Source organism: Sesamum indicum, linkage group LG7, assembly GCF_026168435.1.
Source record: "Sesamum indicum cultivar Baizhima isolate 11 linkage group LG7, ASM2616843v1, whole genome shotgun sequence".
In the NCBI taxonomy this organism is placed as follows: Eukaryota; Viridiplantae; Streptophyta; class Magnoliopsida; order Lamiales; family Pedaliaceae; genus Sesamum; species Sesamum indicum.
The window spans coordinates 8,216,121-8,236,379 of NC_142663.1; the positions used below are offsets into that span (position 1 = coordinate 8,216,121).

Sequence of the window (20,259 nt, forward strand, 5' to 3'; positions counted from 1 at the left end):
GGAGACCTTTAGCTGATTGAAAGCTATCTTGGCCGGAAGAATTCCTTAAGATACGGTTACTTAACACATAATTAAATGAAATAACCAATCACTTCACAGATATGATTATACTTGTCATATGATTAACACAATCTCGCTTCTCATTTGATCTGGACAAAATATTTTTATTTTTAACACCTCCATATTTCCAATGTAAAAAAGACAAATGTGTCATCTTACAAATAAAGCAAAAAAAAACTTCTTGCAGTATTCTATGATTATAAAAACAAGGAGTAAGCCAAATACATACAAGATACATGTAAATAAAGCCTAGAAAGGAGATTATCATCATAAATCCGCCATGAACAACACTTTATTTCTGCTTACAACTAAAACCAACTCAGAAGCTAAAGCAATTAGCAGATAAATCAAAGGCTGATCCTTTTAGCCCATAGTGTACGAAGGACTCGGCAAGTTGATTACGGTGCTCTTGACCTTCGTCATCATGTTAATGCTGTTAGTGATGCCTTGCGACCCGATTCCGCTGTCCTTAATGCCCTGTCGAAGAAAACCATAAGCGGCACGAAAATAATAAACTTGGAAACCAGACGCAATTTTATTGAGCTCTAGCTTAGTCACCTGGAAAGGAAAATGATCTGGACCACGAGCAGGAGCCGAGTTAATCTGAATGGTTCCGCTCTCCATTGCGTCACTTATCAGCATCGCCTTGTTGATGTCTTTGGTGAAGACGCAGCCCTGAAAAAGTAATAAGCATTGGACAATTTTAATAGATTATCACTCATCAACTATATATATATATATATATATTCAAGATTTGCTCCTTGGAAAAAGGCTATGTTAAATGCTTCTCACAAACGCAAAGGTCTAATATTGGGTCAGATTCCACACTTCACCAAATGAATTTCCTTAATGACTTGTCAAGAGAAAGTAGGAGATGACGGCAGAGTAGTAGTACCTGGAGGCCAAAGTTGCTGGCATTGCAGTGATGAATACCTTCTTCAACAGAGCCAATCCTAATTACAGGTAGAACTGGTCCAAATGGCTCCTCCCATGCTATTCTCATATCCGGCCTCACGTGGTCTAACAACAACGGCCAGATGAGATTGCCCTCCCTCTTGTACTCTTGGCAGAACGTTGCGCCCTTTTGTTTAGCGTCCATTACCAGTCCCTCAATGAAGTTGGCAGACGACTCCGAAACAACCGGAGTGATATCACAATCGTCCTCAGGTGGACCAACAGTCAGTTTTGCCACTTTTGACTTCACTTTCTCGACGAGAGTGTCGGCTACGGATTCCATCACTAAGACCACCTTCACGGCTGTGCACCTCTGACCACTGTTATAAACGTCAATTTTAGTGACGTGCATTGCATATGTACAGAAATTGAGAAGCTCCATTGGACGAGGGAACATTATAGTTTGTATGCATAAGTTTTATGCTTTGTTTTATGATCATTCAGATTCAACCAGTAAAGGAAGATAGATCCTTTAGGACCCTTCCTTTCTAAACAAAAGGAACGGAGAAAGAATCAGACAATTGGCCGAAGTTCCTTTCTTGATAATCCTCAATCCTCATCCTACCTAGAGTTCTAGAAACTCTTTGATTTTTCATTTTATTCGTTGAGAAAAGTAATACTGGGCAAAGCGCTAGACACTACAGGCATAATTGAAGTTAGATACTGTACCGTTTCAGTTCTTAGCATCTTTATGACAGATATCTGGTTTATGACAAGCACATTCGGCAACAGAGACAAGTACCTCCGTCAACTATGGATATAATCGGAGCCAACTATCATGACAATAATTCTCTAGTACCAGAAAGGTCTAAAACTGTTACTTCTTACCTGTAAGAAAATCCCCCTTTGATAATGTTAGCTGCCACCAAGTCCAAATCAGCATCCTCGAGCACAATACAAGCATCTTTGCCTCCCAGTTCCATCTGCAGAGGAATCATGCCCGCTTTCTTTGAAATGGCAATTCCCGTATCACCACCAGTGAAGCTGGGCAAAAGCAAGTGAAATTGTCACCAAGCAGGAAAGTAACGGGAGCGAGGAGGAAAAATTGATTGAGAATATCGAGGACTATAAGAATATAAATAGTGAGGCACTCATTTACCTTATGCAGTTCACCCCGGGATGCATTGTCAAGAAATCACCAATCTCAGAGCCTTTCCCTGTGATGCAGCTGATAAGCCCCTTGGGAAAACCAGCTAAGTGAAAGCAGTGTACCATGTGGAGGCAAGCAACTGCACCCTGTGTTCAAATGACTTAGTGCGAAATGAGGCTGGGTTAAAGTAATGATCAAATCATGCTAGCATATTTGAGTTATGGTTGAGTTTCAGCAGAGAAGCTGTGGGAGAAGTAAGTGACATAAATTAAGTTCAGATGGAGCAAGAATACCTGAGTTGGAGGCTTGAGGACCAGCGAGTTCCCAGCAATGAGAGCCGGTGCAATTTTAGAGACAGCAAGGTTGACAGGATAGTTAAAAGGTGGGATTGCTAGAACAACACCAAGCGGGATCTGCAAAACGAAGTCATCGGAGATCCATAAGTATCATTTTTTCATAAAAATATTATTCGTAGGAGAAACAGTCGGAAACAGATATTTATAACATCAATAGTAGGACCAACACATTATTTGGTAAATTAAGTAGCAAATGAGAATCGATATTCACAGTAAGAATAAAGCCACCATATCTCTCCGGAAGCTGCCTTTTCGTCTCATAATATAATTCCAATTGCAGCACAATCAGTTTAAGAAGCAAAATCGTAAATTTTATTGCAAAAGGATAAAGAAACTTGGTAGAATCGTTCGGTGCTTATTGAAATAATTGCTGTTTCCTTCATACACAAATTAACAAGAGTTCCACTGCAATCACTCTCAAAGTTAGCCCATTGTTGTTATAAAACACAAGTACGATTGTGACTAATTAACTAGGATCACATAGGAATAAGCAGATCTTGTTTCACAGATTTACTCCACAGGTCTTAACATTTATACTGATTTTATCAAAATTCTTTATTTTTGGAACTCTAGTCAGCACATTGTACCATATCCAAATTCACAGAACGGGAATCGCAAAACAAGATGCAAGGATTTATATCTGTACCTTGGACGTGAGACAATACTTGGTTCTTTCATTTCCCGGAAAACTATCAGATACCAGGAACGTGCCCTGTCCCAAAATTCTGACACCTTCCTCTGCACAATAAGAAACCAGATCTCCAGACCTCACAACCTGCATTAACCCCAGAACACTAGATTAATTTTCCCCGAATACAAGAATTAGCAAACATTTGATATCATCACTTCAGAAAAGATTGAAAACAATTACAACCTCAGTAACAGCATCTTTTGCTGGCTTCGCAATTTCCTTTATTAAAGCCTCGGCTATAGGGGCTTTGTGCTCTTTTAGGATAGCAGCAGCTTTATGGAGGAGCTCCGCACGCTTCCACAGCGGGGTTTTCGCCCACGACTTCTGTGCAGCTTTTGCTGTTTCCATGACCTTGTTGACCTCTTCTTGTGTACAAGCTGATCATGATTAAGCAAACACACTTCAGAAAACTTATACAACTTTTCTTGAATTCATAAAAATTCAACACGTTCACATAAAAACACAATGGGATTCTATTACATGTAGCTGTTGTACAAAAATGAGACAGATGCATAACGAGTAAAATGATATATCGGTCGACTAAATTTGCAGTCACCAACAGCAAATCTACATGATAAAGTTCCAAATAAAGCAAAGGCGCCAAATTTGATTAGACTTATACGAACAGCAATTAAGATCCGAGTATTCATCTGCTTTTTCGGAAAAAACAAGGTTCTACTTATGTTTTTCCCCCTTTGCATCCAATCCATGATGGTTCAAGAGAAGTAAAGGCCACTTTGTAAAAGATCTATTCTTACTCTTTGCAGGGGAACTGGAATCAGAAGCAAATATGTCATCAAATTGGCTTTTCACATAGCTAATAAAAGGAAATTGGCATGAAAAAGCATGTCAAAACTCTGATTTCAGTAGCCATTTTGCAAAAGTACTCAAGAATTCAGACAAATCTCAAGCAGGACCTTAAAGATTATGCAAGTGTCCCAGTCCACCACAATCCCAGAACACATCAAATGAAAACACTTGAATTAGAGCTAGTTTTCACCATCCAAACAATAAACTACAAAATAACATCCAAATGGACATTATAAACACATACATGCAGAGATACTTCTAGAAATAAGTTTTGATGATCTCTCTCTCTCTCTCTCTCTCTCTCTCTCATACACACACACACACACACATGTTTACCTTGAACCTTGTACTGGGTCTTTCTTGTAGTTGGATTAATGATCGAAACAGCCTTCCCAGAAGAAGACTTCTTCCACTCTCCATCAGCATAGTACTTAAAGACATCCCCATCAATTATCTCGCCAAAAACTCCACTGCCCGCCATTGCTACTCCCTGAAAACAGCTCTCTCTCACTCCCACTCACCCTCTCTCCACTTCTTTCCTACTCTTCTCAGAGAGATAAAGCGACGATGGTATGAGGAGCAAACAGTTGATATTCTTGGAACTGGTAAAGGTTTTGGCTTTGGAGGAGTATAAATACTGGTTGTTTTCAGCAGGAGGAAGGTGAGCCACATTTTTTCATTCATCAATATTTCTTGCACAAATTCAACATCTATCTATTAATATTATTTCAAGACAATTATCAACCAAAAAGTAAAAAACAAAAAAAAAAAAACAGATTTCAGGACATATTACTATTTATATTTTTCTATACCCAAAATTTTGACAGCATTTGTCAAGAATTTACGAGATAACCGTGGAGTTAGTTGTCTTTTGTCGTTTGTTGAGAGATCGAAAGATGGCAGTTCCACGTTTCTGCTTAGCACAGTCCACGAGGAAAGCCTATCCTCTTTTTTAAAGAGGAAAAGGTACACATGTCCACAAACTGAAGTTTTTATAACGAATTTTAGGAATAGATAAACTTTCCACCGTTGGAATATATTTATAGTCGCGTTCACCTTCTAAAATTGAAAAATGACAAAATATTTCCAATAATACTGACAATATTTGGTTGAATGAAAATTAACCATTTTGTGTTATTATAAAATTTTCATATAAAGTAAATTTTGTTAGAAATATATAATCTTTGTAATTAGTAAAATAACCTCTAACAACTCTATAAATTTACAGTCCTTATTTTTTTTATATAATTGGTTGAAAATTTACAATTTTTATGTTTCTTGTTGTTACACATTTAATATTTAAATGTGTATAAGTTTTTTATAGAATATTGTAAATACTATTCTGGAATTTATAATGTGCTCATATATGTATTGTAATTTATATATATACAATTAATATATGATATTCAATAATTTTGTGTGTGAAGATATGATATATTTTAAATATTTATCAATGTATTTGGATATAAAATATATAATTTTTAAACAACATAAAATTTTACTTTTATAAAATTATATTCATGATAAATATGGTTTCATAATTACTAAAAAAGTTTTAGAAAAAATTTATAATAGATATAAACAATGAATATTGAAATTTATTGTGTTTGAAAATATTTATATATACCATATATGTATATTAAGTATAATAGAAGATGTAATAAAAATTAGGATTAAATATATTTTATACTCATGAATTATGCATGTAGTCGTATTTAGCCACTGAAAATACGAATGATATAACAAAAAAAACTGACAAAATAACTTGGCATTTATAGGACAAAGGCACCTTCTCACTTACCCTCTATACTTTTTATTTTGCTCGCAAATATATATTATATTAAAAAATCTCTCCAGAAGCTACTTTTAGTAATTTTAAAATTAGATAAATTGCATAAAATCCTCATGTGTTTTTAAAATTTAGTTAAAAACCCCAAGTGTTAAGAAATAAGTAAATAACCCCCTGTGTTTTATAAAATACAACAAAAAGACCCCCTCTCCGTTAGAAACTAATGGAGAGTGTGGGACACTCGCCTATTGTGCTATTGAGCTTCATTTTTTGGCCTTTTTTGGGATTACTTTAAGTTAATAATATCCATTTTGCCCCTTTCGTTTACATTTAAATGCATTTTAAAATAGTTTATTAATATTATTATTTTATTTAAATATATTTAATTAATGTAAATTATTTATTGAGTCCAAATATATGATAATAAATTATGCTTATTTATAAAATATATTAATTTAATATAAGAATACCAAAAAAGTATATAATTTTTATAAAAATTAAAATTTAGAATTTAGAAAATACAATACAGTTAATATACTAAAATTCACTTTTTAAATTAAAAATTTATATGCAATATCTAAGTCACTTATAATAATTGTATATTATTAACTTTATTAAATTATTATTAACTTAAATATATTCTATTTATTTATGAATACTAATACATCTCAAAATATTCAAAAATTAATATCAATTATTTTAAGTTATATCTTTATTATAAATAACACTTAAAATAAATATTTAAATTATTTAATATTTAAAACTTAAAAAAAATAATTTATTTTTATTTTATTTAAAAAATTACCTTCTTTTCTATCGCCAACCACTATAGTAACTGATGACGGAGGTCGCCCTTCTTCTCTAGTCGGTGGGTGGTCACTGCCCCTTCCAGAAGAGGGGGCGAGGTCACCCCTTTCAGAGCGGGCGATGTTCCCGTCGTCCAATCTGGAGACGACACTTCACCTCCTAGAAATACATATATATGTGTTATATTTATATATATATTATATAGTTATATTATATTTTAAATATATATTATATATAGTGTATGTATAGTATATATATAAATATTATAAGTAAAGAAATATATTTAAATTACTTAAAATATGAACCATTAATTGTAAACAATTGAAGATCAATGGTTGATATAAGAAGGGTATAACGGACAAGTCCGTAAATAATTAACGCCAATAGGGTTTACCTAACGGAAGGAGATAGTGTGCAACATTTTGAAAGATACAGAGGGTTATTTCCCTATTTTCTTAACACAGAGGAATTTTTAATTAAATTTTGAAAACACAGGGGATTTTATACAATTTACCCTTTAAAATCTTAATCACATTTTATTTAAAAACTAATACTTAAAATCTATAGTCTTTTTTATATATTATTTGATATTAAAAATATTTACAAGCTGAGTTAATGCAAATATATTTTATAAATAAATTATTTATGTTAAAAAGTACACTTAAATATGTGTAAATTATATTGTGATGTAACTATATGCATAGTGCATATAATTTTATAAAAACATATGTTATATAACTTATATATTCTATATTCAATTACACATAGACATAATTAATTTATATATATATTATATCATTACTCAAAAAGTTGTAGAATATTATAGATTGATTATATGTATAATTTGCAAATTTTACAGTATATATATATATATTGATGTAATATTTTAAAATTATATTGATAATTATTTTCAAAATAGTTCGATATATATAACAAATACAAGTAAAAATTATGTAATTTATTTCTGAACGAATATGTAAAAATTATAAGCATTGTAAATTTATAAAATTTACACATATTCTAGTCATACATATTATATAAATCATAAATTTGGGTAATGTTTACTTTAAATTAAATTTTCATAATAATTCAAATTATGTTTTTGGAGAATGATTGTAATAAACATATTTTAAGGGGACATGTTGTTACATTTTATAATTTTGGGAGATAAGTGCACTTTATGCATAATTCAGGAGTGTAATATATATTAAATCCTAAAAATTACGATAAAATTAAATTTAATGTGACAACTTTGTAGTATGTAGTTATACTTGTAATTCTATTTTTTTTTTAACATAATCAAATTAATATTTATATAAATTTCAGAGTCTTAATACATGTATAAAAATCCGGACGGGATAATTAGATTTTGATTATAATTATTTGCACAAAGAAAAAGGATAAAAAAACTCCCTATACTCTCGGTGGCCATTTTTTTTTTGAAGTAAGAGCGATGAATTATTATTAATTGAAATAAATCGATTACAATCATTCTTATCGAATACTAATATTTAGCAAAAATCATTTAACAATGATCAATAATATCAAATAAATTAAATCTAACCAACACATATTATTACAGTAGAAATAATACCTACTATGCAGTATAAACAACATCTCACGCATAAGGCGGGGCCTCAACTTCGCCAAAATGACGATGTTGTTTGTGCCAAAAAGTTCTATGGTGTAATAATTTTCATCTAAACCCTAACGAAAGATAGTTATGTGTAATGGAGAATTTTCGGAGGAAACATAAGTGAAATTTTAATTTTTTTTAGAGAAAAATATAATTTTATATTTTAAAAAAAAAGATTTAGGTGCAATTAACCCTAAAATTTTATGCAATTGATCTCACAAAATTCGAAACTAAGGAAGCCAACTGTTTTTGTGCAGTACCTTCAAAAGAAAAGGTCGTAGGAAGGAGTTGGGAACCGATTTTAATTCTATTTTTTTTTAAAAAAAAAAGACAATTCTTTAATTAAATGTAAAATTATATTTTTGGTCATGTAATTATAGATTATTAATACTTTTGGTCCTATAATTTACTCTATTTATATATTTAATTATTTATTTTTTTGACAAATTTTAGTCCTCAACATTTCACATTAATCCGTTTTTGGCAAATTTAGTTCTATATTAATAATTTTGATTTCCTTTACACTGGAATAGATCTAATTTTTTGGTCATATAATTATAGGTTGTTAGCACTAAATTATCAATATAGAACTAAATTGCCAATAAAAGAGCAAACGTGAGATGTTCAGGGCTAAATTTATCTTAAAAAAAAAAGTAAATATGTAAATAGAATAAGTTATAGGATAAAAAATCGTAACGATCTATAGTTATAGAAAAAAAAATATAATTATACCTTAATTAAATGGGCAGCATAGGTGATGTCAACCACTCTCCTACCTACACATAGATTACAATATACAAATCTACATATAAATGAGCAACGCCGGAAAATAACTGCTGCCTACCCACATATTAATTTACAACGTAATGGGTTTCTATGCGCTGGTTTGGTTTGTGTGATAGAATTAAGTATAATAGGATTGAATAGGATGAAAAATGTAATGATAGTTAATTATAGGGATAATTACATTTTTCTTTCTTGAGGTTTGTTGTAATTACGAGTAGAACTCTATATTTTGGAAAATTATGTCTGGACTCCTAAGGTTTGCTTCCGTTCGATCCCTCTGTTAGTTAAAATTTATTGAATTTATTGATATTAATAAAAAAAATCTATATTTACCTCGAATTAACTTATTACTAATTTATTGCATGTCGAATAAATTTATATATAATCAAATTACCCTCATAAGTTTTCACGCTTTAATGCACGTGAGCAAGTATATATTTCATTATGAGGGTAGTTCTGAAAAAAAAAATTATTTCACCTGTAATAAGTCAATCAAGGGTAAATATCAATTTGCATTCAGTTCTTTTATTAATATCAACAAATTCAGTTAATTTTGACCAACAGGAGACTAATTTGTTAAACGAAAGTAAACCTCAAGGGTAGTAGAATTCCCAAACCATAGAGGTTGTACGTATAATTACAGAAAACTTCAGGGGAGGGAAGTGTAATTATCCCTTAGTCCTATCATTCATTATATGTTTTTTGATTTTATGTATTGTGATGAGTGAATCCCATGTGATAATTTAATATGGTATTTGTTGAAAAAAATACTAAGTCTGATTAAGTACCGAAACACCGTTAGGGGTATCCTTTTATAAGTTATTTTCATTTTAGGATAAATTACAGTTACCTCCATTGAGGTTTAACATAATCATGAATACGTCATCATTGTTTGAAAATTGACAAATACATTTCTCAAATTAAAAATAATTAAGGATAATTACACTCCCCTCCCCTGAGGTTTGGTGTAATTACACGTAAACCCTCTATAGTTTGAGAAATTACATCTAGCACCGTTGATGTTTGTTTCTGTCTAACAAATAAGTCCCTCAGTTAGTCAAAATTCACCGAATTTGTTGATATTAACAAAAAAGATCAGACAAATAATTTATATTAAATCCCAATTGACTTATTAATGACTTATTGCAGGTCAAATAATTTTTTTATGATCAAATTACCCTCATACGTTACGCGTTAATGCATATGAAGAGGTTTATTTTCACCGTTATAAGGATAGTTTTAGATTGAAAAAACTGTTGACCTGTAAAAGTAATCAGTCAATTGAGGGTAAATATTAAATTTTTATTCATTCTTCTTTTTGTTAATATCAATAAATTCAGTTAATTTTGGCTAAAGGTAGGACTTATTTATTAGACGAAAGCAAACCTCAGGAATGCTAGATGTAATTTCTCAAACCACATGGGTTCTATGTGTAATTAAATCAAACCTCAGGAGAGGAGAGTGTAATTATCTCAAATAATTATATAGTTGTTAAACGCTAATGTGTAAATTATTACTTTATCCTTGGTGTTTTTTTTTTAAGAAATGAACAAAATATTTAAAAAAAGAAAATGAGTGTTGGTAAAGTAAATTATTAATAAGACATTAATCTATAAAAATATTTTAATAAAATTTAAAAAATATATAAAATTATAATGACACTTTGATCAGTTCACCATAAAAAAAAATGAATAAAAAACTAGGAATGCAACTCAATGATCATTGTTAGAGCAATTTTCAAATCAGAAAGTATTTATAATTTTTTAAACAATAAAGAGTTATTTGTAATTATGTTCAATCTTAAGGGAGATGGCTGTAATTTATGTTCATAATAAAATAAAAATTACTATCACTTTATATATATAAATAATAAAGTCTTTTTAATTTTTTTTTTCAAAAGTTCAAGGTCACATTGTTATTTTATTTTATTTATTCATTATTATTATAGTTATTGTTATTGAAAAGAATTGGATAAAAAGCATTTTGTCCTTTAAATTATTGTTGTTTTGTACTTTGTCATTAATCTTTTTTTTTTTATTTCAATTTGTTATACCAATTACATGAATTTTGCAAGTTACCACTTTCGACCATTTTTCGGTGCCATAAAAATAGTCACATGCAGTGCACATGTTTATATCTTTCTTATTTCTAAAGCACCACTCATGAGTTTGTTAAATTTTATGTTGAATTTTATTTTTTTTTTTATTGTAATAACATGAGCGTTGCATATGGTGAAAAAATGAATCAAATTTGAGATTTTTATGGGGGAAAATAACATATGCATGTTGCATGTGGCCACTTTCTGGTGAAATTTTCCACTGAAAAGTGGTCTGAGGTGGTAATTTGCAAAACTCGTGTAATCAGTATGACAAATTAAAACATAAAAATAAATGTTTAAATGTGAAGTAGGCAAGCGGGCACATTGATTGCCGATGAGGAGTTTGAGTAACGTATAAGTCTCGATGCCTCAGCTCCTTAACGAATCACGTTTTCAAGACAAATTCATAAGAGTTATATGAAATTAAAGTGGAAAATACCTCGCACAATAGGACATCAATCGAGTTACAAGTTACATCAAAACAACAGTAAAAAACGAACCATAATTTGGAAGACAAAATACTTTTACCCAAAAATTTTATACTTATTAGTATATCCTTATAATGGTAAAAGTGCAATTAACCCAAAGAATTGGTGGGCAAGGAAGAGAGGAGAAGAAAAAGAGTGATATTATCATTTTGAAAGAGGTAATATCCCAGGAAGTTGGAACTGTACGCACTGCAATCCCAACAGTATGGAGCCTCTGATATGTGCAGTAGGGCTGTAATACCCGAACACGCTTATCCCTTCCTGCCCGACGGCATGGGACTCGCCATACTTTACTTTAAAACATTCTTCTCTCAACGTCATTCTCATTTCTCTTTTTCGGGAAACGCAAAACGGAGGAATCCTCATGTATTACTATCGTTAGCTCCTCTACGTTTCTCGTGTGAGTTTATATTCATATTAATTATGAATCGTTAAATTGATAATTTATAATTTTTTATTGAATTTTGGTGTAATTATATTTAGATTTTTTGTATTTAGTTTTTTTTTATTAATATCGATAAATTTAGTAAATTTTGATTAATAAATGAAGTTATTTGTTAGACGGAAGTAAACCTTAAAGGTGCTAAATGTAATTTTTTAAATACGGGAGGTCTATGTGTAATTACACCAAATATCAATAGATGATAGTGTAATTATAATGATATCATTATATATCATAATGTATTAATCCAATAATTTACAATTTATGTGTATACAAATTTACACGAGCAGCTTCAAATTTGGCACTATGACTGTGCTTGCTTGTCAAATTCATCCAATAAAATATTTCTTTGATAAAATATGTGATTATTTGTGAGAATTTTTTCATTATATATTTCAGAATAAATTTAAGTAATTAAAAAAATGTATACTGCATAGATTATAATTACTATGTTTTTTTACTTAATATTATTTATACGTCACATCAGTTATAATTTAAATAGGATTGTTGAATGCTTCGGACCGTTGTTTATTATAAAAAAATAAATATTTATTTAGCCAATTAATTTGACTATCAAATTTAGAATTGTTTGATTAGTTCAATAATTAGTGGCAACACAATATAGTTTATTATGTCGTAATAATTGATTATATTGTGGGGAGAGCACAATTGAATTTAAATGAATCCTCACATGAATTTGTTATTTAGAATTGATCGCCTTTCTAGTTTTTAATATTGTTTGTAAATTACATTTTGACAACGTTACATTATTGTTTATATGTCAATGGACGTTTCTTGACTAATCAAAAAGTTAAGGAATGATATGTTGTTAGGTATAACTATGATCATAACCAATTTATCTGTTGTGAACAGATGATGTTTTTGCATTGATGATCAAACTCTTTTAACGGATTTTTTTTTTCTAATAATTTGTTATTGTTAAATGGTTATTATACACGTATCATTAATTATTTATAATAATACTTTTTAATGTAACTTTTTTGTACTAGCGATAAATTTTACAGAATATTCATCATTATTAAAATTAGAAAAATTACTAATGCTGAGGTCCCATGACTAAGTTGAAGGTCATGGATCGAACCCTACCAGACGTGTAGGTATTTGTCTCACTTAATGTAAGTTTATTATAATGTATTTTATCTAACTTAATATGAATTTATTATAATATCAATTTATTGTACTAAGTTTATTAATCGAAACGGTGTGTGTACCAACAACAAAGGCAAAAACAATAAGACAATTATTATTGTGAGAAATACAATTTTTAGTCAATTAATACACATAGTTAGCTCTGCATGGCACTTCCAGACTAATAGATTTCATGTTACGTTAATTTGAGCTTGCTCGATCTGTTCAATTACGACTTTATAATGCAATCACATTCTTCGGTCCAATTGTTGTTTTTGTTACGGTATTCTTGATTTATCCACTAGGGGCAGTCTTGTTGGTTTGCACATAGTTTTAGTGCAACAGCTATATTTCGATTCATCCTCTTTTTCAAATTGGACACTGAACCCATTTCATATTATTGGGAGTGGTCCCTGTACTGGGAGCTGTTTTGCTATGCGCTATTCATGGTGTTATATAAAAAATATTTTATTTGAAGACGGCGATGGTGCAAATACATTCCGTGCTTTTTACCCAACTCAAGCTAAAGAAACCTATTCCATGGTCACTGCTAACTGCTTTTGGTCCCAAATCTTTGGAGTTGCTTTTTTCAACAAACGTTGGTTATGTTTTTTTTATGTTATTTGTACCAATAATCCATTTATGGTTGGGTGCACTTGGTGTAGTCGGTTTGGCCCTAAACTTACATACCTATGACTTCGTTTCTCAAAAATTCGTGCCTATAACTTCGATTTGGTGCCTATGACTTCGTTTCTCAAAAATTCGTGCCTATTACTTCGATTTGGCCCTAACTTATATCATCGTCTTCTTTTATTATTACTTTTTTATAAATTTAATATTTTTAATTTATTATTTTTATATACTTTATAAATAATAGTTTTTTAAATTATTTAGTTTGAAGAATTATATATCTGTAGACTAGTAAGGGAGTAGTACTCATCATTTTCTAAGCATGATAGGGAGTCAGTACTCCCCATTGTAAATTTGCTCGTCTCCTAACTTTAATAAAGAATGGACGGGGACCTCGAAAAGCTCCCCACACCAGGTGGTTTAATTAAAAAAAAATAAAAAGTGTATGTGTAGAGTGTGTTATAAATTATCAGTACTTCAATAATGTTTCGTAAGATGAAAAATTAAAAAAAAAAAAAAAAGAGGAAACTAAACAAAAGGCCGCCCCTCGAGTCTCACGTGACTAAATTAAAATAAGAAAGCACAATTTAAAAGAATATACGTCTTCGTATGAGTAGAATTAAATAAACCAGAAAAAAAAAAAAGAAAGAAAGAAAGAAAAACAAAGACAAATTTCCATAGGGATGGAAATAATATCAAGATAGAAAAGTTTGAGCCACAAAAGTTAAATGATATTTTAATTTTACGAGACACGTGCTTGAAAAAGAAATTAAAAAATATTAAAAATATAATACTAACGATGAAAATATCAAGTAATAACTTTCAAATTGTCATTAAAAATAGGGTTAATTACACTTAGACCCCCTCAAACAATACGAAATTATATTTTTTCTCAAAAAAATATTGAAATTACACTTGCACTCCCTCTGAAAATTCTCCGTATTTAAACTTGATCCAAGCTTTGGATAAAAAATGTTGACAAAAATTCTAATATTATTAAAACCATTCCTTTCAAAATTATTTTTTTATATCAAATTATTATCCTTTTCTCTTTTATTTTTTTCTCTATTAAATTGTTTAAAATAATACTTATTTTCCTTTATTTATATACAAATTAATTAAATAAATACACATAATAAAATTTAGAGAAAAAAGTAATTATTTATAAATTTTTAAATATTTTTGTACACATATCGAGTGTATCTATTTAAAAGAAAGAGTCGTAACCTAAGCTAACATATTCTAAAACCGACTAAGTTTCAAACTAACTCAGAAAATATGAAACTTGGTCAAAAGAAAATCCCAACATATTAGAATAACGCGGTAAAATATTATGTCCAAACGAAAACTATAAAAAAATATAAGATAAAATACAAGTCTACTAAACAAAACCCTCAAAACATCCAAATAGCAGTCAAATTGATGGAATTTCACAATGAACGGTAGCCCCTTATGACAATAACACCGAAGAGTTAAGTTCTACTTAAAAAGCTAATCGTGTGCATAGACAGATCGCTTTTCAACTTTCTTACGACCGTTTGAAATATTACCATCACGCACTGCATATAGAAGTTATGTTGATTCAAATGTTCCAAAAATACATCCTCGTCATAAATGTTTGGTCGGAATTTTGAATAGGTAGGGTGTAGCAGGCAGTCGGATGCAAGAAAGAATGTGACAGGTAACAGCAAGTGCGGAGAGTGAAGTAAGGGAAGTGGTAGTTGAGTGAAGCAGTGGACAGTATTGAGTTGGATTGTTGTGGTGTGCATTTGTTGAAAGAGAGCCACAAAATGTTTATGATGCCCACATTTTGAAGGCCACCAAATGGGTAAAAGAAAGGGTAAGTATAGGACCACATCTAATCACTAGAAAAGCCGAAGCCCATAGGGCCCATTTCATTTGGACTTTTCAGTAGCTGCTCTCACCATTTTCTGCTTATATGTTTTGCCACAATATAATTAAAGTAGGGAATGTCACACTATTATATAATGAAATTTAGAGTTATTATACGTAAACTTGTTGTGATTTGAAAATTAGATTTAATATTTATTTCTGTCTAACGTAGGACATTTTGGTTAGTAAATAATAATTAAATTTACTGATATTAAAAAAAAATTGATTAACAATTTATATTTACCGTCGGGTAACTTATTGCAGGTCAAGCAAAGTTTTTTCGACCAAACTATTTTTATATATTCTCACACGCTAATGCATGTGAGAGGTGTATCTTTATTCTTATAAATTTTTCTTTTGTCAAAAAATATTTATTTGTGATCTATAATAAATCAATTGGGAATAAATATATAATTTTTTACTCAATTATTTTGCTAATAATAATAAATTTAGTGAATGTTGATTAATATATAGATCTGTTTGTTAAACAGAAATAATATTTGAGTACTCTATTTGAGTAAACTTTCACATTAAGGGGATCCTTCATCGGTGAGAATTCTCTAATCTGCAGGGAGTCCTTCTTATCCTGGTGTTTGAGTTCTTGAGGGAATCTCTTTCGACACGTGCTTTCATGCTGGCTAAGGGGTACACTTGGCGGTCCAAGTGTATGCCACGTATACCCCGTAGGGGTATTTAAACATAGATCTTGGGTCGGTCGTCACTGGTGACTCCCTTCATGAGCTGTTGAATCGTCTATGGGAGGTCCTCAGCCCTTTCGCTCTTTCATGGGCCAAATTTTTTCGAGCCATATGCATCAGTACCTATAACTAACCCAGAGTTGTTAAGAATTAAGACTTAGTCATGTGGAAGTTAAACTAAAATATGAATGTAAATGTTTGATACTCAACTTGAAATTTGGGTATTAAAAATTTATCATGTAAGTTTGATTCCTTGACCATACAAACCAAAACAAAGTGTCACTATGTTTGTTAATTAACATGCTTAATGCTTAGGATCGTTATGAGACATCTTATCTTGATATTTTTAGCTTAATTGCGTCGTTCCCAAATACAAACCAAACAGTCAATAATATATAAATAACTCAATCCACCTGCAAACTAAACAATATATATATATACACAATTATAAATATATAAAAAAGAGACATAATTTATCAATAAACAGTGAATTTTGTCGTCCATGATATAAAACCAAACATACAACATTTATTTTACATTATTTTAAGTTATCTTCAATTCAAATATATACATTATTTTTAATACATACTTATTTATCTATGTTTTTCTCTCTCTATTTTCATAAAATATAACAAAATACTCTAAAAATAAACCAAACATATTGATCTAGTTGATCTCCTTTAATTTCATAGGAGAATGAGAGAATTTAAGGATCAGTCAGCAGTAATCCATGTTTACCATGATGATGAAACAATCTCCTATTTTCGAAAGTGTATCTACATCAGCAAGGAAGTCTACTATTTTCGAAATTCCCATGGGGGTTTCTAATTGGATTAGAATTTCTGTCGTAGACCGTATTTTATATTCTATTCTATTCAACATGCACATGCGCGTATATAAAGATGATATTATATTTATTTATTTTATTTTGAAAAGATTTTAATACACGTGAAGTTTGTACGTTGAATGAAATAAATGATTTAATAGTCTTTATAATAGAAAATCCATTCCGATTTTGTACCACCAGTTTCATTCTTGATGAGTTTGGACTTTTTGTTGTATGGGCCTCGTCAGTTTGGCGACCTGGGAAAAATTAATGCAATACAAATCAAACTTAAGATTCTTAAATTCAAATTCTTGGATCCGAGCGCAATATTAGAGAAAATGGGTAAAATATGTTTTCTTTTTTTTCCGAATTATAAACTACTCAAAAGAAATAATGAGATAATGAAATGTCAACTATCGAACGTGTTTATCTATATTATTATTATTATTATTATTAACTTTTAATTTTCTTAATCTCCCAACATTCACGTACTTTTAACTTTTTATATTTTCCTTATTTTTTATTTTTCTAAATTATTCGAATATTTTAAAATAACAATTAATCTTTTAATTAATTATCCACACGCCTCTGAATTCCGCAAACTCTATTATATTCATTATTATTAATTGCTCTTCCTGAATAGCTGAATTGATACACATTTCCTAGATACATAAGTGCAGCAGCCCATTAATTGATTGTACATTACGGCCCAAGAATTTTATAGGCCCACTTATTGTGGCCTGCAATTGAACTTCTCTTCAACTCCATTCCCACATCGAAGAAATATCAAAAACCTTTGTTCTTAATATGATGAGGCGTGCTCACAGTAGTTCGTCCCTTCGGGGACATCCGATAAAATTGGAACGATACAGAGAAGATTAGCATGGCCCCTGCGCAAGGATGACACGCATAAATCGAGAAATGGTCCAAATTTTTTTTGTGTTTTTTTCCCAAAATTTTCAACTAGAACGCTTGATGTTTTCAGGATTGAAGTGCTTCAGGGTTTGATTGATGGCAACTTGTGGACATGTTTGTTTTAGGTTTTTTTTTTTTTTTTTTTTCTCTTATGCTTTCTTTATGAATTGATTCAGGATTGTTCCTTCTGAGTTCTGATTCTTCGGTCATTTCTGAGCTGATGAAGTATATAGATAGTTTGATATCAGTATTCGATGTGACGAACAAAGGAGGATTAGGCCTGGGAGTGGGAGATGGAGCTGGTGTCAATGGGGAGCCGAAATTCCCTTCTGGAGAAAACAGAAGTTCGGAACATTGTTAATAATTTCGGATTCTAGGTTAATGTGGCTCCGTGTATCTCTGACACTCGTGAGACTGGCAAAATAGGTAAGAAACTATTTCATAAAGTGCGTAGTTGATTTGGAGAGATGGGGTAATGTATTTCAGAATGAGAAGGTGATGCATTCTTAAGTGCCAGACATTATATATAGTTCATTGGGTTTTTAATGCTTGAAGCATGTCGATGTAGAAGTATAATGACGGTAATACGGCATAATTTTTCATATATGTTTTTGTTGGGAACATTGAGTAGCATGGCATTTTGAAATTAGTGTTCTTGCTGTAGTTTCTTTTGCTGACATTTCGCTGCTCTGGCAAGTTATTGATCTGTGATGTCTGAAGTTTCAACTGTAAGATTGAGGAAAATGTGGAATTGGGTTCAGATGCAGATTAATCTGAATCCCAGAAACTCATAGTGTTCTTGTATCTTCTTTCTTTCTATCTTTAGAATGTCCAGAACTCTTAAAATGCTCGAAGGACTGGGAATAAGACAAAGATATAATGTAGTTTCGTGGGGAAACTTTTAAGAAATGTCATGCATGAGTGATCAAGCTAACCTACTGGAATTTAATGTAGTTGGTATAAGCATGTTGGGTACGGAAACAATATGTTCAGAATTCGGTAGAGCGAGTGCTTTCTACCGAGCCACCATGTCTGGTATTCACTTTTGGTTACTGTGATCTCTATTGTTCACATGCCTGGATGCCTGTGAAGATAAATGTATAGAAAAAAGGGCTAAAGACAGAAAACAAAATGCATATCAGCGAATTTTGAGTGATATACCATGAACACATAGGCAGACAGTTGGATCATTTACAGGCTGGTAGGATACTTCTAGGTCTCTTCTTCAGCTGCAATTTTTTATGTTTCAAGTACGAATAGAATCAATATGTTGTATCTGTATCTATAACTCATTGCTTATGAACTCTTACGAAGCTGCAGTAGATTGACTTATTCTATCATTTATCTATCTCTTTTTGCTTGTAAAGTGCATGTATTGTTTCGCAATGACTCTTCTCATATTAATCTTCTAACATCTAGTGACAGAGTGAAGATTTTTGCATTTTGCATTATCTTGATTTATTTGGTCTTTTGAGATGGAGGCTTTCATGTAAAGTAGGTTACGGTGCTAAGAATCAGGTCAGTAAAACTGAGTGCTTAAGCTAAAAATTTGAAAAGAAAATAACATTCTAATACACCGAAGGAATTTAGTAAAGAGTAATTATTTAGAAATTGGATTAAGAATATAAGATGAATTTGGGGATTGGAAATTATAAACAAAAATGTGCGAACTTGATAGTTCAGAATTCAGAGAATCCAAAAGGTCAAAGTCTCAGGAATGAAGGATAATGGATTGAGGGAAATCTGCAGAGTTGGCAAGGGGAGTTTGTAGAGGACTATTTGGTATCTGAAGGCGAACTTCAAGCTATAACTAGACAATGCAATACCATGTCTATGAGTTTCTATTTCCAAATTTAAGGATCGTTTCTTCTTTTACAGATAGTCTGAAAGCACACCCATAAGGACAAATTATAAGCTCTTTGGAAACCTAATTTAACAGAGATATATCTTCAGCATATTGGTTTTTGCAACTTCTATTTTATAATCATGAAGCACCAACCCAGACCCACATGGAGTGCATCTTAGTTAGACCAAGTATTATGACTTTAATCTTCATTGTTAACAGGGTTTTCCTCTGTCTCCAAGCCAAGTAATGCCTACTTAAAACACCAGATGCATCCTTGCTACTTAAATTGTAATGA

The 20,259-nt window shown here is 30.9% G+C and overlaps 1 protein-coding gene, 1 long non-coding RNA gene and 1 other non-coding gene across 4 annotated transcripts; 2 read left to right on the forward strand and 1 right to left on the reverse strand.

Moving 5' to 3' along the window:
- Nucleotides 1–222: 222 nt before the first annotated feature.
- ALDH11A3 (aldehyde dehydrogenase 11A3) lies at nt 223–4,641 on the reverse strand. The gene is made up of 9 exons (XM_011085701.3): nt 4,298–4,641; nt 3,335–3,528; nt 3,107–3,235; nt 2,398–2,517; nt 2,114–2,250; nt 1,843–1,998; nt 956–1,334; nt 619–735; nt 223–537 (listed from the first exon to the last, which is right to left on the reverse strand). The coding sequence occupies exons 1-9, from the start codon at nt 4,440–4,442 to the stop codon at nt 424–426; spliced, it is 1,491 nt and encodes a 496-aa protein (XP_011084003.1). The 5' UTR covers nt 4,443–4,641; the 3' UTR covers nt 223–423.
- A 13,351-nt stretch (nt 4,642–17,992) lies between these two features.
- On the forward strand, nt 17,993–19,455 carry LOC110012298 (uncharacterized). 2 transcript variants are annotated; one of them, XR_016066352.1, is made up of 2 exons: nt 17,993–18,127; nt 18,295–19,455. It is a non-coding gene; the product is annotated as an uncharacterized LOC110012298 (long non-coding RNA). The 2 variants fall into 2 exon arrangements; XR_002287397.2 differs by having other exon boundaries at nt 18,013–18,205.
- LOC148787526 (U6 spliceosomal RNA) lies at nt 18,037–18,139 on the forward strand. Its single transcript, XR_016066534.1, has one exon. It is a non-coding gene; the product is annotated as a U6 spliceosomal RNA (small nuclear RNA).
- Nucleotides 19,456–20,259: the final 804 nt, after the last annotated feature.